Source organism: Amblyomma maculatum, chromosome 6, assembly GCF_055883805.1.
Source record: "Amblyomma maculatum isolate TAMU_Amacu chromosome 6, ASM5588380v1, whole genome shotgun sequence".
Taxonomy (NCBI): domain Eukaryota; kingdom Metazoa; phylum Arthropoda; class Arachnida; order Ixodida; family Ixodidae; genus Amblyomma; species Amblyomma maculatum.
Genome location: NC_139349.1, coordinates 138201646 through 138228498, shown reverse-complemented (window position 1 = coordinate 138228498; position 26853 = coordinate 138201646). Strand labels below are relative to the sequence as shown.

The 26853-nt window shown below is 47.1% G+C and overlaps 1 protein-coding gene across 1 annotated transcript in view; it reads right to left on the bottom strand.

Moving 5' to 3' along the window:
* Positions 1 to 373: 373 nt before the first annotated feature.
* The window catches only part of LOC146186870 (glutamate-gated chloride channel-like), a 56314-nt gene continuing 29834 nt past the window's right edge, over positions 374 to 26853 (bottom strand). The window contains exons 7-8 of the mRNA XM_084607477.1: positions 3511 to 3888; positions 374 to 1910 (exon numbers count right to left, since the gene is read on the bottom strand). Of these exons, the coding sequence (XP_084463603.1) occupies positions 1717 to 1910; positions 3511 to 3888 (572 nt within the window). The 3' untranslated portion in view covers positions 374 to 1716. The remainder of the gene's footprint in view (positions 1911 to 3510; positions 3889 to 26853) is intronic.

Here is a 26853-nt window from a genome sequence, read left to right as displayed (position 1 = left end):
AAATTGCCTGTAGTGCGCAAACAGGCTGGCAGTTGTATGCATTTGGTTTCACTGACCTACCTCAAATACATTATTTTCTAACCCTTGGTTCAAGTTAGCTGGGACACCCGGTATATATCGAACTTTTAAGGACTTCTTGGTACTCGCTTTGTATGCGCACCCCTCTAAGTGTAGTCAATGCAGAAATTTAGCGCTGCTCCTATCTATTGGCATATGGACGTTTCTCAGGATAAGGATGCATCAAAATGACGCTTATCTTTCTGTTCTTCGGAAGCAATTTTATCGAGCAGCACTGGAGGCGCCGTACATGCGCGGGCTCTGTGTCAGAAAATGGTGCCAAGAAGCAAAAACGACAACAAAATCTGATTTGTTTCATTGGTTTTTAAAACTTTATGTCAACCACAACAACAACAACAGGGCAACCGTAACATCAGTACAAAAAGAGCTTTAATAATATGAGCTCTTGAATTTCTTCTCAAGCCACTGGTGAACCGTCCTTCGCCGCTGGCGTTCTGAAGCAACCTGTAGTATAGGTGACATTCCAGTAAATGCTTGCCTAAAGCTCGCAGCCAGTGACATCACATAATGTATGTTGTATCGAACAGATGGCGAGATATCTTTTTGGCCTGACACTTAGGGCTAACAGAATTAGCCCTAAGTGTCAGGCGTTTTCCCATTCGTTAGTAATTGTTTAGCCGGTACAATATAAAAATGTGGCTGAGGCCATTTTGTCACATGAAGCTTGCTGCTTTCACTAGTATGCAAAAGAGAGAGAAAAATATTTTCTTGGGCCAAACTCCAGCAAACTTCACGCAGCCCTTCAAGAAGGCCGACAGAGCGTGTACAAATAATACAGAGCGCAAAATAATTGTAATCTGAGCAGACTGCATGTTCTCAACACTGTGCATTACTTGACAACATCTAGATCTATATGTTTCTAGTAATTCGGGGACCGTGAGGCACAGGCGACATGGAAACATCACAGCAAAATATAAAGGAGGAACTGAAGGTGAAATAGCTATCAAAATCAAGAATGTTTTCTTAAAAGAGGCAGCAAATCTTACAAACAATACCCACTCGAGAAACAAAACCGAAAAATCTTTTTCTGGTTTAAGCGTTAAGATGTCGCACATATTACAACCCCAAGGATATTATATTCCTGTGTACAACTCTAGCATCTATAGACTCGCAGAAAGACACGTGATAACTTTTCTTTCCCCAAGGTAGCACATGAAAGGTCGATCTTACTACAGATTTGGCTTACTACCTACACCGCTGTTACCTTTCTTGTATATAGCATAGATCTTTAAATATTTCTAGTCTGCTAAACTATTGTTTCCACCTGACGAGGAAGTCTTCCTTTCAAATACTTTGGAGCGGTGGCAAGCCACTCATTATTATAGCGGACACCAGTTCAAGCGAAAATCGCCTGAGCTGTCGTGTCCATCCAATGAATATTTTCGGCTTATCACTCATGGAGAAAAACGAACTCTGATTGACCAATGATATATATTTCTAGTATTTGATAAGCATTTCTGCTTACGGTCTTGAGCTTACAAAGGGCCAGTTGTGGACTCTTTTTTTTGTATCCTTTGCAGCCTCGTGGTTTTGAGATAGTAGACAGGGAAAGAAGAAATAAAATTGATGACAGGCACAACAAATGATTCCCGATAGCCATATGTAAATGGACATGAGGTGAGTCCAAACAGGCAGGGGTTAATCATATGCGTTCGAGCCAGAGTGCAAGCTGAAGTAAATAATGAGAAAAAGACAGAAGCAGAGGGGAAACGCGATGCGTGCAACGACATCCATCTTGTCTTGCAAAGATTTCGGACGCTGAAGCCACGCCTTCAAGACTTTTCTGAACGTGAACGGCTCCTTTGATCCCGCAGCGGCTTTGCCAGTTTTTTCTTCTTCCAGCTGCAGAAAAGCAAATAAGGAAGGACAGCTTTAAGAGCAGTTTGTATATTTTGAAATTTATTCTCATCTGTCTCTGCAACAATCACGCTCACCGTTGGCCCCGCCGTGGTTGCTCACTTGTTAGGGGATCGATCACGGACCCCGAGCGACGCGGGTTCTATCTTTACCCCGGCGACCGCTTTTAGTTGGAGAAGAAACGCCAGGCGCCCTTGTACTGTGTGGCCGCAGTGCACGTTAAAAAAGCAGCAGTGGCCGAATTTATGAAGTGTCTTCCACTGCGCCATACCTCGAAGTCTCAATCCATCTGAGCCGTATTATCCCGGGAACGAAACCTACAATCGTGTCCGACTATTCTGGACGTTCAGCTACTAGCATCGTGTTTTGGCCGCGAGTACAGCTTCACTAGGAAACTCGAGATATAGTTTAAATTTGCAGTTTCGTAGGAATGCCTGACTACAGACTTATTTTCCACAAGCATAGTAATTATTACAGGAGACGATTCTTCCTGGCTCCAAAACCTGAACTCTAAATATTCCCTGTGCTCTAAATAACTGGTTCCATTGACCACAGGAAAACAATGCTGTCTGTCACGCATTCAGAATTCTCACAGGAAATCTACGTACTTTGCGCCATGCTTCTCGTTGTGGCATTTGTGGGGAATAGAACCATTTATGCCGATTTAATACGCTTTCCTGAAATGTATATGTTGCCAATGAGTCCACATTTATCGTTATTGTTATGCATACAATTCAATTCCAACCAAGAAAAAACAATTTGCAGCACCACACGCCACTACTTGGCAGTTTCCAGAGAATAGAGAACTCGTAGTTAGTGATGTTGCAGCTGTTTAGATGGTTGCACTAATTGAGCCGTGCTTAAACTACCACATATATCTATATAAGGGGTTCAGATGCGCTGTATGTAGACACCCCGCTTGCGGCGGGGGCTACCCTGTCGGAATTTTTATCTGTTGTAGGCCGTCATCGCACCGGCCACCGCTTCGGTGGTGGATGACGGCTGTTGTTGCGGCGTGCGTCTTTTTCTCCCTCTTCCTTTTCTTTCTTCTCTATTTTCTCTTCTGTCTGCACGCGGCAGCGGAGGTGGCTCAGCTACAGAGCCAGTAGCAGGCCCGTGCTAAAGTATCAAGGTGCTTTAGCCCGTACATTTCCTTTTCCTTCTTCCTACAGCCACAAAAACAGGCGTACTCAAAAATGGCCCAGCAGAGAGCATTCGCCAGAGATGAACTCTGTCCTCATTGGGGCTTAACGGGGGATGCGAATCTCTAGAAAAGTGGAGCACGGTCAAAACAAGAAGATTGTAAGCTCAGACAAATAGTACATTGTCTCAAACTTGCTCTCCTAATGCCAGTGCGAACAGATAAATGAATATAAAAATACGATAATTACAAATACTTTTATGACACCATTTCTACCTACAGCTTGATCTGGTGGTTTTCAGGGTGTACTTAGACCTGCGCTGGCCCTTGTTCAGCGCGCAAATGCGCAGTGTTGAATTAGCGCGTTCACCGCCGACTCCCTCAGAACAGTCTTATAAACCCTGGACACATTTCAGAAGAACACAGAGAATAACTTGCCTTTGTCTCGTCCTTTGCTGAATACGAGGATGCCTGCTGGCTGCTGCTCTTCAACGCCCGGGCGGTGTAGTCAACCGTGGCCACATAGAGGACCAAGATGAAGAGAAACGTGAGGCAGACACCGGTCCACGTGTCCACCGCCTTGGTGTAAGACGTATGTGGGAGCATATCCTGGTTGAGCTTGCTGACATGGGTAGCCGCCACCAGAAGAACGATGAGGGGCATGAGGATGCGCACAACCGTGTTCTTGTTGCTTATCCAAAGGGTGACCCAGGAGAGCAGGACCAGCATGATGCACGGGATGTACACGCCCACCATGTAGCCGCCCCTCTCACGGTCGAAAATCAAGCTCAACCGCAGGCAGGAGTATTCCCCTGAGCGGAAATAATGTTAAAAAGTAGCCGCATAATAATCTTGTAGTTTAGGGGTTTAACGTTCCAAAGCGACTCAGGCTGCGAGAGATGCCTTAATGGAGGGTTCGGGAAATTTGGACCACCTTGGGTGCTTTAATGTGCACGATATTGCAAAGCACACGGGCGCCTTGCATTTAGCCTCCATCAAAAAGTGTCCACTGAGGCCAGGATAATCGTGTAGTCGGTAAGAATTTCATTCAATTTCGAGATTTTATTGATCGAACGCGAAGCAAAAAAAAAAAAAAATACGTTTCATTTATTATTCACGGAAGTTTAAGGTGATAGTGAAGATTGCAAGGTCGGTATGCAGAAAATTATCAGCGGCAAAGGAGGAGGAGGCTTGTTGCCCTTGGCACATTCGCCACTATCACCCAGACTGAAAAGCTGTATTTTTATTTTGGAACAACAATTTCCCTCTAGCCTAAAGAAGAAATATCTCAGCTCCGTATCGGCGTTATTGGGTGCTCCTTAGAACTTCTGTCTCTGCGGTAGGAACTATATTTAAATATGAATATTTGTTTCTGTTTTTATAGTTACCGTTCGCAAACAGACCGCCGGCGGCTGCGTTTCGATGAAGGCTGTGAGATGTCAGCGTACGTTAAAGATCTCCGGGTGGTCTAAATTACTCCTGAGTCCTCCAATACGGCTCCTCTATTTCCACTTTCAGACCCACCTTCCTCCCTCTTCTTACGGCGCGGGCCAGGTGTCCACAGCACGTGTGACAGATGCTTCGCCTTTCCTTGCCCGTGAACCAAATATTATTATTACTCGCAAACAGCACAAGCGCGTGGCGCAGAGTACTCTTTAGGCTGCCGCGTGGCTTCGAAAAATAACAAGAACAAATATCACATATGCACTGCTGTGCTAAGCTTACTTTTTCAGAGAACACTTGGTATAATTAATAATACCGATAATAGTAATAATGAATGAATGAATGAATGAATGAATGAATGAATGAATGAACGAAGCCTTTATTTAAAGGAAGGGATGGCTCTCGACCACCGCTGGTGCCGGCAGTTCCGCGACGAGTAAAAATAATAATAAAATTTTGGGGGTGCACATTGGACCATTAAAGTGCCATGAGTCGAACGCCTCTATTGCGCGGTGGTCCCAGCCCTCGACTATTGCACCTCTTTCTTTTAGAGCGCAGCTCTTTGGTGCCCGTTCCTGGGTTTCGCGGCGGCGTCGGCGTTGTCCCTCGTAACCAGCTCCACTTTCACTCCCACCTTCCTTCCTTCCCTTACGGCGCGGTTGCTGTGTCCACAGAAAACGAGCGAGACAGATACTGCGCCTTTCCATTCATGTGAACCAATTATGAAAGGCACGCTTCACAGCTCAAGTGGACTTTCACTCTCACCTTCCTTCCTCCCCTTCCAGCGCGATTCAGGCGTCCACAGAAACAAGTGACCAACACTTCGCCTTTACATTCGTGTGAAACAATTATGAAAGGCACGCTTCACAGCTCAAGTGGAAGACGCGACCACAAATGGTGCACACTGCAAAGATAATTCATGAATAATATGAGCGCCCACACCGAACTGCAGGGTAACATGTGCAGTAACCGAGAATTCACACACTCACAGAGAAAAGCATCATATTTTGATGTAGCTTGCTTATATACACCTAGTTCACCACGGTAAAAAAAAAAAAAAAAAAAACTTCGCTTTTCAAAATATGTCTCGAATGGCATCGTTCCAGCATTAAGCTCTTTGGCGCCTGTTCCTGGGTTTCGCGTCGTCGTCGCCATTGTCCCTAGTAACCAGTTGTCTGTAATTGTACATATATGTCTTGCTCGAATTAGTTGCCTAAATCTATAGAAAAGCTGAAACAGCTGACGAGCTGCGCTCAAATTTCGCATTAGAAAGTACCGTAATCGTCGTCATTTTTTCACTCCCATCTTCCTCCTTTTCCTTACGGCTAGATTAAGGGGTCCGCGGAGAATTGTGAAGGATACTGCACCCTTCTTTTCCTGCAAACCAATTTCGAACGCCGCTGCTGCCTGCTGTACTATGTGGACTTCTGTATGCTCTGTGGTGCCGCATTAAAGGAAGCGCTAAATGAAATGCACAGCCCGGACGCCTGGATCGAACGGGATCGAACGCCCGGCAGGGTCAGTTTCCTATATGCGCGAATCTCCTGGTGACGCCACTAGGCGATGACGTCATAGTCAGTAATCTCTAGACCTGCGTGCAGGGGGGTCCAAAAAGGAGTTTCATTTTGGTGGAAATCAAATGTTCTGACGATGATGTCAGTATCATCGCTGTCACAATCACTAACTACCACGAACTATCACCATCGGTCACTATCTACCACTAACTAGCGGTGGCGGTCTCCACGGCAACTACGCTGGCATGACGCTAGACCAGAACTAATATTCTAGAGAGCGCTTTGGGCCACTAGAGTGCTATGAGGCGAAAGCCACTATAGATCGGTGGATCGTTGCCCTCCTCTATAGCACCTCTATCTCCCGCTCTTCTTTCGCTCCCATCTTCCTCCCCTCCTTTACGGCGCGGTACATGTATCCGCGCAGAATTGTCCTCGTACTGTTTCTCAAGTGTCTGTGCCCTTGTCTTCCTGCGGGCATCATGTCTACCTGGTAGCATGTTTTTGGCTATTGGTTTAACAACTAATCTACTAGTTATGTCAGCCGATAAATGGGATGTTGCGCACACCTCCTCAGTGGGGTGTATGTGGAGCTTGTCGAGAATTACCCGTCCCGCAAGGCTGTGTGACAAGCGGGTCACTTGTGCTGTCTTATGGGCTTCAATCCACAAGCAGTGTACGTGGACGCAGCTCAACACATAAAAAACGGAGCATACGTGGCATGTATGGCCACTCCAAAGTCAACCTTCATTAACGCCATAACATTTCATTCTAGCTCCATATGCGAGGCAGAGGAAGTAGCTATCGCACTGGCCATCGCGGATCCCCGCACCAAAACTATTCTAAGCGACTCAAAAAGCGCCGTTCAAAATTTCGCCAAAAATTCTGTAAGCGCACTCGCGGCGCGAATTCTGCGCAACCGATCTCTCAATCACAACATCAATCTCGTATGGGTTCCGGCTCACGCGGGTAACTCCGGAAACGAAGGGGTCGACCGTCTAGCCCGAGGCTTAACCAACCGGGAGACGGGAGATCTATCGGGAACGGACGCGCCTGTCGAGGCACCGCGCACATACGCGGAGGTAACAAACTTTTATCGCGAGCTAAGATGCACGTACCCCGCCCTTCACCCCGACCTCGACCGGGCGCAAGCCACGACACTCAGACGCCTACAAACAAAGGCCATTCTTAGCCCCTACCGACTATCGTTAATTACGAACGGAGAATTCAACCCTGCATGCCGGCACTGCGGTGACGGGACGCAGGCCACTCAAGACCATATACTGTGGGAATGTGCCAGCAATCCCCCTCCAAAGACACTCTTGCCAGCTCCCTCAGCGGAGGAATGGGACAAGCTGTTGGCCAGCCCAAGGAAAACTACGCAACTGGCCCTCGTCACGCGAGCTCAAGAGGTCGCTCCCGACTGGAGGCCACCCTAGACTCGCCCCAGCCCGAAATAATTCCTTTCAATTCGTGGCAATCAAAGTTGCTACCACCACCGCGCAGAATTGTGATAGATTGTAAATCCTCTTGGGGGTGCAGCGGTGGCGTAGCGGTAGAACATCCGCCTCGCATGCAAGAGGACCGGGGTTCAAATCCCGGTGCCACGCAATTCATCCACCGGATGAAAAAAAAAAAAATCCGCGTGTCGATGGAATTGCATAAACAGGTTTGGGGTGCGACCTGATGCCGGTGAACACCTCCGGCAACGCACTCCCTCACCAGAACAGGAGTTGGCCACCCTGGTGCAGTAATTGGCCGCAACCTCCTATGATAAGCTCCATACAACCCCGGCCCTCAGTCACCAGCGGCTGCGAACAACTGACCACGGCGGCTGGTTGGTTGGTTGTACAACTTTTAATTCCATCGGAAACGGGGAGTCGTGCGCCCGCGGATTAGAGGCTGGCAGGTAGCCCTTGGCTTCTTGCGGCCTCTTCCGCCAGATGGACGGTGCGGTGCTGGATCGCAGGGTCCGCGCTTCGCAGCAGGGTATCCCAGGCTTCTCTACTTGTAATATTTTGCCCTATCCCTGGAGATTGTGGGCACTCCCAAATTATGTGGTCGAGGGTCCCTCTCGCCCCACAGTGTTTGCAGAGATCATTGTCCCTAAAGTCTGGTAGCGCGTGAAACGCCCAGACCGGGTTCATGAACGTATTAGTTTGTAGCCGCCTCCACGCGACAGCTTCTCTATTATTAAGTCTAACATCTGGCGGGGCTACCAGTCTACGTCCCAATTTATAATGGTCGATGATTTCCCCGTAATTCTGCAGACGCTCGTCGTATGCCCAGTGTTCGGGGGGCTCGACGGCTACCCCGAAGTAGAGAGCTCGGGCTAGCTCGTGAGCCGCCTCGTTACCAGGGACGGCAGCGTGAGCGGGTGTCCAAATCAACTGAATTTTCCTATTTATTGTTCTTTGGGTGAGGATTTTGGCCGCCTCCGGCGATATCCTCCCCTTCCCAAAATTTTGAATGGCAGTTTTGCTGTCGCTAATTATGAACTTGGCTTCTGTTCCTACGCAAGCTAGCGCTATCGCAACTTCCTCCGCAGTCTCTATGTTGCGGCCTCTGATGGCTGCCGCGGATACCGGTGCCCCTCGGCCATCGACTACCGAAGCTACCGCCGCACCTGTTCTGCCACTTGCCGCATCAACATAGACTACTTCCTTTGCTCCCATGTTCTTGAACCGTCGCTCTAGGGCTTCAGCTCGTTTGGCCCTTCTTTCGACATTAAATTCTGGATGCATATTCCTAGGGAAGGGGGGGACTACCAAGGCATTCCTGATTTCACTATTAATTGTGACTTTTTTTTGAGCTCCCCTGTCTGGGTTGAGGCCTACTTTTGCAAGGATTACCCTGCCCGTCTCGGTCGTGCTTAGTCACTCTAATTGGGAGACTCGCACTGCCTCCGCCAATTCTGCCCACGTGTTATGCACCCCGAGTTCGAGCAGTCGTTCGCTCGATGTACCCATGGGCAGTCCTAGCGCCTTCTTAACGCATCTTCGAATCAGACAGTCTAACTTCTCTTTTTCGCCGGCCTTGATGTCCAGGTAGGGCGTGGCGTAACTGATTCTGCTTATTACGTATGCCTGGATTAGTTTTAGTAAATTTCTCTCCTTGAGGCCTCTTCCTTTAGTGGCGAACCTCCTCAAGAGCCCGAGGGTTTGCATCGCGTAACTTTCTAATTTTTTCAGGACCTCTCCGTTGTGACCGTGGGATTGAATGACCATCCCCAAAATCCTGATCTGATCTACTTTTGGCACCGGTTTGCCCTCCACCTGAATATGAAACTCCCCGCTATTCATGCAGCGGAGGTACTTCGGGTTATAAACGAACAACTCAGATTTATGCGGGGAGCACGAAAGTCCCCTTTTAGCCGCGTAATCGACAATGATGTCGGTCGCTGCTTGCAGGCGTTCCTCCGTACTCGCATCGCTCCCATGGTTAATCCAGAGGTTAATATCGTCCGCATACATGCTAAAATTTAGCCCCTTGATTTGGTTAAGTTTACCCGGGAGGCCTCTCATTGCCACGTTTTATAGAAAAGGCTATAGCACTGAGCCCTGCGGTGTGCCTTTGCTTCCTAACTCTATCGTAGGAGGTTCTAAATTTTGAAATATCACGCAGGCTTTTCTGCCCGATAAGAAGTCTTTTATGTAGTTGTACGTTCTCTCCCCTACTCCGAGCACTTCGAGCCCTTCGAGAATAGCCTCGTGCCTGACATTGTCGAAGGCCTTGGTGAGGTCTAGGCCCAGGATCACTTTGGCGTCTCTCGATCGCGAGTCTATGATATCATGCTTTAGTCGGAGCATTACGTCCTGCGTGCGCAAGTGTGGTCGGAAACCGACCATTTCGTGCGGCCACGGGTTGTTTTGCTCCATAAAGCACGTTAATCTTGTCTGTATTACGTGCTCCAGCAACTTCCCTACGCATGAGGTTAGGGAAATCGGTCTCAAATTTTCCAATTGCGGGGGTTTTCCCGGTTTGGGTATTAGTATTATGTTTGCCGTTTTCCACTGATCTGGCAACTGGCTCGTTTCCCAAAATTTTCCAATGAAGTCCGTGAGTAGACTAATAGAGTCATCGTCTAGATTCCTTAGCATTTTATTGGTGATCCCATCGGGGCCCGGGGCTGATTTAGTTTTTAGTCTTACAATTTCCGCCCTTACCTCTGCCTCCATGATGGGGGCGTCAAGCGCCTCATTGGGTGTGCCACCGTAGCTCGGAAGTGGGGAACGCTGGTTGTCTGTAACATACGTTTTTACTAACTTATTCATAAACGCCGCATCGTCTCCTTCAAAGGCGTGCCTGACTTTTGCCAATCTTATTCCCGATTGAGCAGGGGGTGCTAAGAAAGCCTGGCTCCGCTGGACAGGCCGCCATTGGAAAATGACCCTGGCAACGTTTAATGCTAGAATCCTAGCTAGTGAAGCTAGCTTAGCAGTGCTGTTAGAGGAACTAGAGGGCATGAAATGGGAAGTCATAGGGCTTAGTGAGGTTAGGAGGCCGAATGAGGCATATACTGTACTGAAGGATGGGCATGTACTGTGTTATCGAGGATTACCAGAGAGGCGACAACTAGGAGTAGGTTTCCTTGTCAATAAGTATATAGCGGGTAATATAGATGAATTCTATAGTATTAAAGAGAGGGTTGCAGGCATCGTAATTAGGCTTAATAAGCGGTATAAACTGAAGGTTGTACAGGCCTATGCACCTACATGTAGTTATGATGACCAGGCAGTTGAAAGCTTCTATGAAGATGTAGAATCGGCAATGCGAAAAGTAAAGACGCAGTATACTGTACTAATGGGCGACTTCAATGCCAAGGTAGGGAAAAAACAGGCAGGAGACAAGGCAGTAGGTGACTATGGCATTGGTTCTAGGAATAGCAGGGGGGAGTTACTAGTTGAGTTTGCAGAGCGCAATAACTTACGAATCATGACTCAGCAAACGGAAGAACCGGAAATGGACATGGAAAAGTCCTAACGGAGAGACTAAAAATGAAATCGACTTCATAATGTGTTCAACCCCGCCATTATGCAAGATGTAGAGGTAATAGGGAAAGTGCGATGCAGTGACCACAGGAAGGTGAGGTCCCGAATTAGCCTAAATCTGAAGAAGGAACGCAACAGATTAGTAAGAAAGAAACCCATCAACGAATTAGCGGTGAGGGGGAGGGCAGAATAGTTCAGGATCTCGCTACAGAATAGGTTTTCAGCTCTAACTGAGGATGGCGACATTACCCTAGAGGGAAGGAACAATAATTTCAGAGATATCATTACTGAGTGCGCGGAGGAAGTAGGCGGTAGGATAGTTAGAGAGGATACCGGCAAGCTGTCTAAGGAGACGAAAGATTCGATTAAGAAACGGCAGAATATGAAAGCTTCCAATCCAACAGACCAGATCGAATTGGCCGAGATATTAAAGCTAATCAATAAGCGCAAGGTGGCCGATATAAGGAAGTATAACATGGAGAAAATTGAGCATGCTGTAAAGAACGGGGGAAGCCTTAAAGCGGTAAAGAAGAAATTGGGCATAGGCAAAAACCAGATGTATGCGATAAAAGACAAGGCGGGCAACGTCATCACTAATATGGAAAAGATAGTCAAAGTAGCCGAGGAGTTCTATACAGATCTCTACAGTAGCCAAAGTAGTCAGGACCGTAATGAGATTGGCGGTAGGGAAAAACAGTCAGACGTTCCACCAGTGACGAAGGACGAGGTCAAGAAAGCACTAGAAACTATGAAAAGGGGGAAATCAGCTGGAGAGGATCAGATAACTACAGATTTGCTGAAGGACGGGGGGGATATCGTGCTAGAAAAACTGGCCACCCTGTATACGCAGTGCCTGGTGTCATCGACTGTACCGGAACCATGGAAGAATGCAAAACATTATCCTCATTCACAAGAAAGGGGACTCTAAGGACCTTAAAAATTACAGACCAATCAGCTTACTGTCTGTTACGTATAAGGTATTTACTAAGGTAATCGCTAATAGAATCAGGACAACCTTAGACTGCAATCAAGCAAAGGATCAAGCAGGGTTTCGGAAACGGTACACTACTATCGATCATATCCATACCATCAATCAGGTGATAGAAAAATGCTCGGAATATAACCAGCCCTTATACATAGCATTCATTGATTACGAAAAAGCATTTGACTCAGTTGAAACCTCGGCGGTGATGCAGGCATTGCGAAATCAAGAGATAGACGAGCCGTACGTGAATGTGCTGGAAGATATATATAGTGGCTGCACAGCAACCATAGTTCTGCAGAAAGAAAGTAACAAAATTCCCATAAAGAAAGGTGTTAGGCAAGGGGACACAATCTCCCCAGTACTATTCACAGCTTGTTTAGAGGAAGTATTCAGAGACTTGGAATGGGAGCAGTTAGGGATAAGGGTAGATGGAGAATACCTCAGTAATCTGCGATTTGCTGCTGACATTGCCTTGCTAAGCAACTCGGGGGATGAACTGCAAATAATGATTGATGACCTAGACAGGAAAAGTAGAAAGGTAGGCTTGAAAATTAATATGCACTAAGACTAAGGTAATGTTCAACAGCCTCGGGAAGGAACAGCAGTTTACATTAGGTAGCGAAATACTGGAAGTAGTAGGCGAATATGTCTACTTAGGACAGGTAGTAACCGCAGATCCGGACCACGAAAAGGAAATAACAAGAAGAATACGATTTGGATGGAGCGCATTTGGCAAGCACTCGCAGATTATGACTAGCAGCTTACCGGTATCGCTCAAGAGGAAAGTATACAACAGTTGCATCTTGCCTGTACTCACCTATGGGGCTGAAACGTGGAGGCTAACCAATAGAGTTCTACTTAAGAGTAGGACAACCCAGAGGGCTATGAAACGAAAAATGGTAGGGGTAACATTAAGAGATAGAAAGCGTGCAGAGTGGGTGAGAGAAATAACTCAAGTTACCGACATTCTAGTAGAAATTAAGAAGAAGAAATGGACATGGGCAGGACATGTACTGCGAAGAGAGGATAACCGATGCTCGCTGAGGGTAACAAACTGGATTCCAAGGGAAGGAAAGCGTAGCAGGGGGCGGCAGAAAGTTAGGTGGGCGGATGAGATTAAGAAGTTCGCAGGAGTCAAGTGGATGCAGCTAGCACAGAACCGGGTTAAGTGGAGAAATATGGGAGAGGCCTTCGCCCTGCAGTGGGCATAATCAGGCTGATGATGATGATGATGTTGATGTACATCCTCTTTCCAACTGGTTCCCAAGAAGGGAAAGGCGCAGTATCTATCACACTTGTTTCTGTGGACACCTGAGCCGCGCTTTAAGTGAAGGGAGGAAGGTGGGAGTGAAAGTGGAGCTGTAGTGGAGGACTGTGGACAATTTCGAATTTCGACCCCCTGGGGATCTTTAACGTGCGCTGACATCGCACAGCACACGGACGCCTCTTCGTTTCGCCTCCATCGAAAGGCAGCCGCCGAGGTCGGGATCGAACACGGGTACTCCGGCACAGTAGTCGGCCGTCGTACCACTGCACCACCTGCAAATCAATTTGAAGCTCCCCTGATGCCTGCTGTACTAACGCCTCCAAGAAGACATCTGGGCCTGGTTCTGTTTGCTTTTGGTGCGGCGTTCGAGGAAGCGGCAAATGAAAGGCGCCGCACGGACAGCTGGTTAGGACGCCCGGCGGGGCCAGCTTTGTATATGCATTAATCGCCTGGTGACGTCATGACCAGTCATGAAAGGTTCATCGCACACCCCTTATCGAACACAACTAGAATTCTATTGAACGCATCAAATTTCGCCGGCATTCTATAATTCGTTTACAGGAAAGGTAAGGTCACTCGCGGAATCCCACTTCTCACTCACGGCAGACAAGTGGAAAAATAAAGAGCACTGCATAATCTGCATTGGAGTAATACGAAAGTACGGATGTTGCTGTTGGTTGCTTCTGGTTGCTTCTAGTTGCTTAATTGACTTCTTGTTTACCCATTTTGGACTTTGGTACTTTCAAATTGTGCGCCAATTTGTTCATATGCCCTTTTTTGGCTCTACTTCCGGTTGCGTGATGTCACATCCTCTACTTCACAATAATTCACTTCTCGTTCATTCATTTTAGTCTTGGGAACTTTCCTATGCCCTTTTACGGCTCTACTTCCGGTTGCGTGGCGTCACATTCTCTACGTCACAATATTTCACTTCTTGTTTATTCATTTTAGTCTTTGGTACTTTCAACGTGCGCGCTAATTCTTCCCTATGCCCTTTTTCAGCTTTCCTTCCTGTTGCGTGATGTCACATCCTTGACGTCATATTTATTTATTTATTCTTTACCCATTTTAGTCTTCACGACTTTTAAATTGCGCGCCAATCCTTTCCTATGCCCTTTTTCGGCTCTACTCCTGGTTTCGGGACGTCACATCCCTGACGTCACCCTAATTGACGAAGGAACGAAGGAACGAAGCCTCCTGAAACTAATGCAGGCTTACATCACTAGCCGCATATGTTACGCCACACCATTCCTAAACATTAGATCCGACGATAGGCAGAGAATAGACGCACTCATCAGACGATGCGCGAAGAGGGCTCTGGGACTACCCATCTCGACCTCGACTGAACGCCTCCTCGAAATGGGGGTGCACAACAATTGGACGGAACTAGCGGAGGCTGTGCGCATGGCGCAACTAGAAAGATTAAGCAGAACCACCACGGGCAGAACCATCCTCGGCTGGGTGGGACTGCAGTCAGATAGAGGAACAAGCCACAAAGTAGACATTCCACGAGAGTGTCGCGAATATATAATAGTGCCCCCCCTACCTAAAAACATGCACCCTACGTACAACAAGGAGAGGAGACAAAAGAGGGCCGAGACGCTCGCAAAGAAAGCGGGGAAAATGAAGCCGGGGGAGGTCGCCTACGTGGACGCGGCTAGCGGGAAGTCGGGGGCGGCGGTGGCTGTGGTCGTCAACGGCCGCGGCGTGCCCGCCGCCGCCGCGTCCGTTAGAAGCCGAAATGTAGACACGGCTGAAGAAGATGCAATAGCGCTCGCTTGCGTTGGAACGGAAGCCAGCATAGTTATTAGTGACAGCAGAACAGCTGTCTGGAACTTTGGAAAAGGGAGGGTCTCGACGGAGGCAGCCAAAATTTTAGAGAAAAGAAAACTTGAAAGAAAGATTCGAATTATTTGGACCCCCGCGCACGAGTCCGTCCCCGGCAACGAGGCGGCGCACGAGCTAGCCCGAGCTCTCTACTTCCGGGCAGCCGTAGAGCCGCCTGATTGCGATGGGATGGACGAGAGGCTGCAAACTTATAAGGAAATTTTAGAACACTACAGACTTAGCAGAAGGTCCCTGCCACCACCGGACCGAACGCTAACTAACAAGGAGGCCGTCGCTTGGCGGCGCCTGCAAGCTGGGAATTTCCCAAGTCCCGTCTGGCTTTTCCACACGCAAGTGGAGGAAAAGGCGGACGATAGATGCGAAACCTGCGGAGAAAGGGGTACTCTTGATCACATAATCTGGCAATGCCTTGATTCCCCTGGCGCCAAGGAAAACATAAACAGTAGAGAAGCCTGGGAACTGCTACTGCGGAGCGAGTCCCCCGCCAACCAGCAGCAAGCTGTCCGCCTGGCGGCTGAAGCCGCGAAGAAACACTGTCACTTCGCCTGTCTTTAGTCGCGGAGGCCCCGGCCTCCGTCCCATAGGCCTGCGTGCCGGGGGCGGGGAGTAGGGGGCCTCCTACATCGATGGAAAAATAAAGTTCGTAACAACAACAACAACATGCCTTAAATATTTTAGTATTTTATACATTCAAATGTGGCGCCAAGACATTAGATAATGAGACCATTTTTTCCTTTACGTTGTCATTCTCTGCCTTTAAATAATTACCTAATTACCCTTCCCGCCCAATTATTTTTCCGCACATGACATTACATCACACTCTATAAAATGACACCACTAATTAACATCTCAACTTCTCACTCACAACTGCTGCAGACACAATTTGCAAGATGCGCTCCAATCCATTCCTGTTTCCTTCTCCGGCTCTACTTCCGGTTGTGTGACGCCACATTATTGCGCGCCATTCCCTTCCTATGCCCTTTTTTGGCATAGGAAGTGCCTGATGTCACATCCTTGACGTCAACTTCATTGACTGATTTAATTAATATTTTAGTAATTGACACATTCAAATGTGGCGCCTAGCCATTTGCTAATAAGAACATTTTCGTCTTTACTGTTTAATTTTCTGCCTTAATTAATTAACTAATTAACTTGTTGGTCTAACTATTTTTTCGAACACATTACGTCGCCCTCTATTGATTGACACCCCTCATTAATCTCTACGACTTCTCAGTGAATCGCAACTGCTGCGGACACGATTTTGCGTGTTTTGTCTCTAAAGTATCTTATTGGCGTAATTGTTATTTCGGACACAACATTACGTCAGCCTCTATCGATTTACACCTCTTATTAGCCTCTACCACTTCTCAATTACTCGCAGTTGCTGCGGACAGAAATTTGTGAATATAGCGAAGTAACGCTTTCGGGTTAAAATAATGAGCATTTCACGATCCGTGGCATGTGGCGGGAGTTTTAATGTGACGAGGCCAGTCTAACGCTGGCTGATCATGATATTCATTCATTTATAATATATTGCCTTGTGCGTATTTTCATGTTTTGACCGCAGTTTCACGTTATGTTGGATACAAACCCACACAATAAAGAAAAAAAAAACGGCGTGGCGCAGTTGGTTAAAGCACTTCGCCGGGGATCCAAGGAATGGAAGTTTTATTCCCGGTGGAGTCAAGGTTTATCGATTGGTTTATTTATTTTTATGGTGCGCTCTCGAAAGTGTGACACCTTCTGCAGACAGCATCTGCCAACAGCTCCTGCTGACAACGATGAGGCATTAAAGGTTATCGCTTTAATAATTATTGGTTGACAGGAAAGGAAAGGTGCGCTATCTGTCACTTGTTCTGTAGAACTGATTGATTTATAGGAAGAGAAAGGCGCGCTAACTGTCTCACTTGTTTTCTATGAACACCTCAACCGCGCCGTAATGGAAGGGAGGAAGGTGGGAGAGAAAGTGGAAAGAGAGAAAGAGGAGCCGTAGTGGAGGGCTACGGAGTAATTTCGACCACCTGGGGATCTTTAACATGCGCTGACATCGCACAGTACACGGACACCTCTTCATTTCGCCTCCATCGAAACGCAGCCGCCGAGGTTGGGTTCGAACCCGAGTACTCCGGCACAGTAGTCGGGCGTCTTACCAATGCACCGTAGACTGATTGATTTATTGATTGATTTATAGGAAGGGAAAGGCGCGGTAACTGTCTCACTTGTTTTCTGTGGATACCTCAACCGCGCCGTAAGAAGGGAGGAAGGTGGGAGTGAAAAGGGAAAGAGAGAATGAGGAGCCATAGTGGAGGGCTACAGAGTAATTTCGACCACCTGGGGATCTTTAACATGCTCTGACATCGCACAGCACATGGACGCCTCTTAGTTTCGCCTCCATCGAAACGCAGCCGCCGAGGGCGGGTTCGAACCCGGGTACTCCGGCACAGTAGACGGCAAGACAACAAAAGCCACTGGGGCCCTGGACCGAGGACCCCAACCACGCCGGGAGAATTCCCTTTGGCTAAATAAAGTTTTTCATTCATTCATACGGGATCGACCCCAAGTACTCCGGCACAGTAGTGGGGCGTCTTACCACAGCACCTCCACGGAGCGGCGAGACAACAGCTAAGATACGTTTCTCACATAGTAGGACAGGATGCCGGACGCTGCTTGTTTGATGCAGTAAAGGCCTTCGCTTTAATAATTACTGGTTCACAGGAAGGGAAAGGCACACTATGTCACACTTGTTCTGTTGGACACTGAACCGCGCCGTAAGAGATGGGAGGAAGGTGGGAGTGAAAGCGGAAATAGACAAAGAGGAGCCATAGTGGAGGGCTGCGCGGTAATTTCGACCACCTGGGGACCTTTAACGGGCTCTGACAGCACACAAAACACGAACGCCTCTTCGTTTCGCACAAATCGAAACGCTCTTCGGCCTCGCAATGGATAATGCACTGTCTCTGGTGGTGCAGTGGAATTGTCGAGGCTTTGCGAATAAGGCCTCTGAAGTGAACATCCGTCTTCGCGACAAAAAGCTAAAGGCGTGGGCCTTCTTACTTCAAGAGCATAACTCACTTCCTCGCCTTTCAGGATTCTGCGCTTACCATTCACCTTCCATTCCTGATCGCCGTTGCACCACCTCTTCCCACAGCCCAGGTAAATCTGCAATTTATATTCACACTTCAGTTCCCCACACACCGATCGACCTTTCACGCTGGTGTAACACACGCCAAGAGGTGGTAGCACTCCTAGTTAAGCCTGTACGCACGCCACTTATACTAGTTTCCTTTTATGGCCGTCCTGGTTCCGCATCTCCTAATCTTGGATGGGTTCGTTTTCTGCGTTCTACCTACTTGGGTATCTCTATTCTAGTCGGTGGAGACTTCAATGGCGCACACACCTCGTGGGGTTACCCATCGGATTCTCCCAGGGGTGCACACATCCAGGGAAGCTTTTCAGATAATTCTTTTCACCTTTTAAACCACCCGCATACATCTACCCGTCCACGAGGTGAGCCTTATTCACCTGATTTGACTTGGTGGTTAGGCCCTGGTAGCCCTCGTTGGGCTGTTGAACCAGATACCTGGGGTAGTGATCACAGTCCTATCTTTATCTCTCTCACTCCTTCGCGGATACGTAAAATACGCCGTAGCGTACGAATAACATCTTGGGACTCTGTACGCGCAGACAATCGCTTATCTGATTTCACCCTATCATCAGCATTGTCTACTCTCTCTGCTGTTCTTGCGTCCCACACGATTACCACCACTGTAAATGAAGACGAGCCAAACCCGGACATCCACCTCCTGAATCTTTGGGCTCTGCGTCGCCAGGCAGATCATTATGCTGCTCGTAACCCCGATGACCCATCGGCTATCCCCGCTCTTCACCGGGCTACCGCGCGTGCGAGGCGGTATGAAAAGCGTCTAGGAAGGCAACGTTGGGCTTCATGGTGTGAGCGCCTGTCCTCCAAGCAGAGTAATCGACAACTTTGGAGAGTGTTTCACGCCATGGAGCGCTCTTCTCAAGTTTCTGATTACACAGAGAGCATTCGCCTTGCTATGAATGTAGATGAGGACACATTTGCAAAACAGGCGGCCAGACAGTTTTTTCCCCACTATGATTCCACCTCAACTTCTCCACCTTGCTTACCGGTTACCGAACCCCCCGATGCGATTACTTCTGACCTAACCATGGCATAGCTGCTGGCCTCCATTCAACACCTCAAATCTAACTCTGCTCCCGGCCACGACGGCATACCTAACTCCTTATTCCGCAACTTGGAAGGGACTGCTTTGCAGGCCCTGCTTGATGCATTCAATGACGTGTGGCATTCTGGTGTCATGCCGGACGAGTGGAAGCATTCTATTGTTGTTCCAATACCGAAGTCAGGTCATCCTCCAGTATCTCTCTCGGCCCTTCGTCCAATTTCGCTGACGCCAACAATCTGCAAGCTTTACGAAAACATTCTCGCCACTCGCTTGTCGTGGTGGTTGGAATCCCATGATTCTTATCCAGAATCCCAAATTGGCTTCCGCCCGCAAATAGGAACGGAGGACGGTCTTGCTACTTTGGCTGCTGACGTGCTTCACCACTCTCCGCACAGTCATCTTGTTAGAACTGTGATCGCTACAGATATAACAAAGGCATATGATAACATCCTTCACTCAGCCATTCTTGCCTCCCTGCAAACTCTTGGTCTTCCTCACAGGTTTCTCCTCGCCATTCACGCCTTTCTAACAAATAGAACATTCAGTGTGCGTGTCCATGGAAAGCCCTTTGGTCACTTCCCATCAAACAGAGGAGTGCCCCAGGGCTCCGTTCTCGCCCCTACTTTATTTAATGTGGCCTTCATTCCACTTATTCGAGCCCTAGAGGCCATACCTTCTATACGGGTGCTTGCGTATGCCGATGATATAACCTTATGGTGCTGTCACCCAGATACGTCTGTCCATCAGGCGGCCCTCCAGCATGCGCTGGATGTATTGACATTTCGCCTCCCTCCTTTGGGCCTAACTCTTTCGCATACAAAATCCTGTTTCATTCGAATTGGAAATAAAGCTGGCTTACGGAAAGCTCCCAATATAAATTTTATGATAGATAATACCCCAATTCCTCAGGTACAAACCGTTCGCATTCTTGGTCTTCTTCTACATTCCTCTGGGACTGGCACACCGTGGCTGACAGCCATCCGTAAGACCGCTCACGCTACTTTAGGTCTCATTCGTCGCATAGCCATGCGCTCTGGCGGCGCGCGTGCTCACACGGCCCGCCAGCTTGTTCGCTCTGTCCTCCAGCCACGTATAATATACCAGGCACAGTTTCAACGTCTCACCCGCAGACAGTGGGACTCCCTTGAGGCCATCAATCGTGAGGCTATGCGTGCAATAACGTACCTCCCCCGCCTAACACCCATACCAGTACTTCAGGAGTATGCCCATCTAAATACGCTCACTGAACTCGTTGATCAGCGGATGGCAAACAGAGCTCGCAAACAGTCTTTACAACTACATCATTTAAAGACACTACCTCCATGGTCGTACTGCCAGCTCACGGACAATCGGCCCACTGCTTCCCCGTCGGTATCATCCGCACATCTGCCTGAAGGGTGCATATTATATACCGATGCATCACATACTGCCGAGCGAGGAGTTACTGCCGTGTATAGTCCCTCTCATCCGCATCTCAACACTCACGTGACATATACCGCGGATACGTGCACCCCTCTGGCACTGGAACTCCAAGCAATTTACAATGCTATACATTCCCTCCCACCAGTTCCTACATTAAATGCCGTTCATCTTTACACAGACTCTCTCACTGCCCTTAAACAGCTTAAGGCCGTTCGACGCACATTCCAAATAACACAGTCCATACATTCGCTATGTTCAAAGTACCCATGTCCTATTCGCATACACTGGATTCGCGGCCATGCTCGCGATCCACATAACATACAAGCAGATGCTATGACGCATATAAACACATCAGACGATCCACCACCTTCCCCTCTTCCCCCAGATCCGTTCCTGTCCCACGTTTCCGATTCGCAAGTTCTGCGCCACCGAACACGCGCTCTCATTCCTCCGTGTTCGCACCCTCTCCCCCGTAGTCTTGCTCGGCAGGAGGAGGTGACAGTGCGCCGGATCCGGGCAGGGGCGGCTCTGACCCCATCTGTTCGACATCGATGGCGGGAAAAAGACCTACCAGTGACTGACAAGTGCCCTCACTGTGACACTCCACCTGACGTCTGCGATGTGCGCCACTTGTTGTGGACGTGTCCATCAACAACGCACATCAGGCAACGCATAATCATGAAGGTGGGCCTGCGGTGGAATCGCGATAGTGATTATGAGAAATGGACAACGGACAATCGCTATACTGCTAACCTTCTCGAATTCATAAGCACAACTGGACTGCACTCCTTCTTTTAACTTTCTATCTCCTGCATCCCATTCCCCCTTTCTCAACTTATGCCTTGTGGCAAATTCTTCGAAAAAAAAAATCGAAACGCAGCCGCCGGCGGTCGGGAACGAACCCGGGTACTCCGACACAGTAGTCGGGCAGCTTAACCACTGCACCACCGCAGCGGGGCTACAGGTATGTTCCGCAGTGGAGGTGGTGAAGGATGGCTGTTTTTAAACCTAGGGTGCTGGGACTGGTAGGTCAACGCCGCTTGTGGCTAGCCTGCCACCGAATATTTCATCTGTTGTAGGCCGTCATTGCACCCGCCACCGCTTAGGTGGTGGACAACGTCTGTTGCCGCGCGCCTCTTTCTCTCCCTATTCTTTTTCTTTCGTCTTTAATTTGCAAGGAGGTTATATAGAACTGGAGTGGAGGCGGTGCGAAGCCGGCGTCCGCCATCTTGCAAGGGGCAAGAAGGAGGTATCGCTAAGGGGCGATTCCATATATAACGTCCAATTTACGGCTCTACACTACTTTCCACTTTTCTGGATATCTTCACGCTCTTTTGGATCACATGTGATAAAACTTCATGCCAATAAGATTCATGCCTAAGTAATTCTGCGGCGTGTACAGTTACCTTCAGTCGGCTGTAGCTAGTCCGTAGTGGCAGCCTGCTGCTTTTCATGAACTGGCACTCAAAGTAGAGAAAAACGCGCGGCGTCTATCACTTCCTGTGTTTTTATTTGTTTATTTTTATTAATACTGTTAACCCTTTAAATCAGAGTCATTACAGGAAGGGAAACGTATGCAAATACAAGTTCAATTCTCTTCGCTAAAGTACACTCTATAAAACTGAATTACAGATTTGCACAGCAATTCCCAGGAATGCGTTAACACCTATCTCCAATTTTGCACAGCAATTCCCAGGAATGCGTTAACACCTATCTCCAATTTTGCTGCTTCTGTTTGGTACAGAACTTCGCGTAGCAGGTGGTTCCAGATTTCTGCTTCATCGGGAAAAAAAGGAGTAGCGATACACATCAGTACGTCTAATAATAGGTTGCAATACCTTACTGCGATATTTTCGTGGGCAACGCTTCAGAGCACTTGCAACATAGTGTTGTGTATTAGCTTTGAAGTGAAACGTTTCACTACGAGGGTCGGAGCTGAGCTTCGCGTATGCCGTATGCCGCGACCGAGTGACGTCAAAGCCAAGGTCAGCTGTGCGGCCACGTCGCCAAGCTCTGGCGGCGTTGCCTAGCAACGCTTAAGAGGTGTGCAATTCCTCCTCATTAAACAAAAAAATAGTTTATCCGGGAACCGAACCTCCATTCCTTCGATCCCCTGCCGAGCGCTTTACCGCTCTGCCACGCCACGGCTCGTGAAACGCTCTTCATAAATGCGCTTGTCTACCGTGAGGATGATAGCGGCATTCCGCGAGTGACAGATACTGTGATTGGCGCGCAATGTGAAAGTACCGAAGACTAAAACAGTTAGGACACTCAATTAGGGTGACGTCAAGGATGTGACTTCACCCGTCTACCGTGTGCTATGAGGACCAAGCGGGAACGAGGGCGCTCCAACGCCGCCGGGCGGCGCTTTTTGCCTTCCACGAGTTCTGTTCCTGAAGCTCTAGGGTTTAGAGATACCAGTGGCCGGGTGAATAAACCGGCGGTGGAAACTAGCAAAAAACGACTGGAAGATTGGTGGCTTAAAAAACCAGAGAAGTGACATAATGTTAGTAATGTAGGAACAAAATTTAATAAATAGAATGATGGTTTAGTTAACCATTCTAAATAAATAAGTAAGATATAGGGAGAAAAACGAGCATGATAGCTATTGCTACCACCCCGCTTCAAACAGGACGCTTTTATATTCCATCCATTCATCTGAGCGACAGATGCGGCGCCTTTCCTTTCCTATAAACGAATAATAAAACCGGTGAAATTAGACGCGCTAGATATGGAAACTAAGGAGAATTTAGCTGCTGGCGAATGGCGCAGAAGGCTGGAGAAATTAACCACTTCTGATCCTGAGGTAGTCACTGCTTTTCGATACGTATATCCAGCCACAGCACAGCTAAGCCATTTTTCATGTTTTACTTTATCATTCATTGTGAGAAAAAAAAAGTTTCAATTTCTACTTTGTTCTCTTTGCTAGTGATTCTAACGGATACTGTTTTTGCATTTCTCTCACTAAGTGAGTGCGGCGGTATTTGGAACATATAAAACGCGCCGAAATCCTTTGATATCTTTCCAGTTTTATTTTCAAACACTTTTGATGTTTACTCCACACTGCACTTGCGTACTCTATGATTGGCCGCACGAACGTCTCGTACGCAATAAATTTAACTTATCTAGTCGCATTCAGCAGCTTCCTCATCAGGAAAGAAAGCTGCTGGTAGGCTTTTAACTAGATATTTTCAACATGTGTGCCCCAAACAAGATTACGAGTATGTGTTAGTGTCACTCCGAAGTATCTGAAACACTTTACTTCATCTAAAGAGTTTTAATTGATGTTATATTGAAAATGCATAATATTCTACTTCCTCGTTACAAGCATGTTAGTAGATATTTGGTCATTTATGTCTATGCCCCAGTTCAGGCACCACGAGTTTAACGACTGAAGACACATGAGAGTAAATTAAACAGTCATCTGTAAAAAGTTTCATTTTGACAAGCGATTCAATAATAACAGACATGTCATTTATATATTACAAAAACAAAGCGTACCTAAAATGAATCCCTGTGGCATCCCCGACAGAACTTACGCTTACTGTGCTTTGTATTTTTACAACTTCATAAGATAAGCCTGAATTCATGGTAGGTACTATATTTTCACCGATTCCTAATCTGCGCAGCTGGTGACGTTCGTCTATAACCTTGCAGAAATTGTTGTCTGTTTCAATCAACTGCGTCACTGTCGAAATGCTGGTCCGAAAACCATGCTGTAATGGACACAATAGGTGGTTTAGTTCTAAAAAATGAATGATGTGTTTAGCTATTATGTGCGCTCAAACACCTTACAACATACGGAAGTGAGTGAAACCGGTCTATAGTTCTTTACAAGAAGTCGATTACCTCCAATAAAAACCGGAACTACTATTGCTATGCGCCAGTCATTGGGTAAAGAACGATCCCGCAATGACTTTTCGAATAAAATTTGCAAGTAATAGGACAACCACTCAGCATACCGTTTAAAGAATTCCGTCGGTATTTCATCGGGGTCGCATTATTTCTTCGGGTCCAGGGACAGCAGCTGCTGACAAATGTCCTTCCTATTGATGCGAATGTCGTGCATCGAGTATGGCAACGTGTAAATTGTAGTATTATTACTCTCAATCTCATTCTTATCCCTGCCTTAAATCCTTAAACAGATTTGCAATATCATTTATATCATTCCCCTCATCGTCTCCATTCATTACTTGTTTGATTGCGCTGTTCTTCGCTGAAAAATATCGGCAGAACTTTTGCAGTTAGCTTTTCAGGAAGTTAGCCAGTGCTGTAATGAAGAACGTTTTTTTTCGCATCAAGTGCCGCTGTTTTGAGCTTGTTTTTGGTGTTTTAAATTTCGACTGCCCTATTGTTTTCCTTCGTACCCTTTTTAGCTTACGCTTTAACTAAATGATCTCTCTAGGGATCCAAGGATTGAGCTGCTTCGATTTTTTTTTGAGCGAGTAGGAACAAATTTATCAATGCAATATCTTAGTGTGCCCTTAAAACGTTGCCACAATTCCTCGTCTCTTTCAAGGTGTGATGCTTTTGCAAACTGATTGAACTTTGCTTCTAAGACGTCTAAGATGGACGTGTCGTCTGCCCGGCTGTAATATTTGACACTGTTCAAACATTCGACTTTTTACGGACTTGTGCGTTCAACGGCACATTCAAACAGATCATCTCGCGGTCAGATAAACGCCGCTTGACATATACAATGTGATCTACGACTTTACTGGATAAGAAAACGAAGTCCAACAATGACTGGTACCTTGATATAACCCTTGTAAAATCCTTTACTATTTGCTAAGGTTATGAGTAAACATATTTTCCATCATTTTATTCTCACTGGTTATTTCTACATTACCTGTTGACAATGTTTACGGATTCATCATCATCAGCAGCAGCAGCAGCCTGATTATACCCACTGCAGGGCGAAGGCCTCTCCCATATTTCTCCACTTAACCCGGTTCTGTGCTAGCTGCATCCACTTGACCCCTGCGAACTTCTTAATCTCTTCCGCCCAGCTAACTTTCTGCCGCCCCCTGCTACGCTTTCCTTCCCTTGGAATCCAGTTTGTTATACTCAGCGACCATCGGTTATCCTCTCTTCGCACTACATGTCCTGCCCATGTCCATTTCTTCTTCTTAATTTCTACTAGAATGTCGGTAACTTGAGTTATTTCTCTGACCCACTCGGATTAATATGAGACAAATTGAAGTCGCCAGCCATTCATAGTCTGGGGTGCTCATTTCCATGAGAAGCAAGGAACAAAAGCAATTCATCCGAAAATTCATGAGATGTAGAAGGCGACGTGCGCACAGCACCTACTAAATGCACAATCCTCCCACACTAACTTATGGAACTAATCCATGGAATAGTCTTGTTTATAATTTCCATTGTTTACCTACACTTCGTGATTTTCAAAAAAAAAACAACATACCTTAACTCGCGCTAGTTTGTATTTTGTTGTGTTCGTGAACGTTGTTCGTAGTGTTTGAACAGTTGTCTTTATTTGATGCCACCATTGTCGTTAATTCTAACTGCTTTTATGTAATTTGGTTAATATATATGTTAGGCTATCAAAAAGAGATGATTGTTTGTTTGGACCCTTAAACAAATTTTGTTAGGTCCCTGAAGTTTTACTTTTGTATATTCATTTTTGTGTATCAATATCTTATGACTGAACCATAATATTGGATATATTTGCTGTTCCTCTTAAGCTTGCCGTCATCTGTTACCGATTCCTGAGAACGCATCCTATTGGTTGCTTAAGGCAACTACTCTGTGGGTGCGCAGTACAAACATCAAGAAAGATTTTGCTACACATCGCGTGCACTAACTACGGCTGTCAACATGCGCATACCAATGCCATATAATAATTAACAGCTGCCTCACAATTGTACCGAGAGTCAACTTGATGAATTTTTAATACAGTCTTAGTTAACTGCCTAGGACCAAATCTAAAAGCATGCTATTGCTAGCAATCGGAAGGTTAGTCCAGTTACAAAATGAACGTTGTGATAACAGAATCGCAGAAAATCCCACACTTGCTGCAAAATTAAAAACGAAGTTCACGAAAGCTCCGGTCACAACTCTTAGCTAGCTGCAAAAATGACT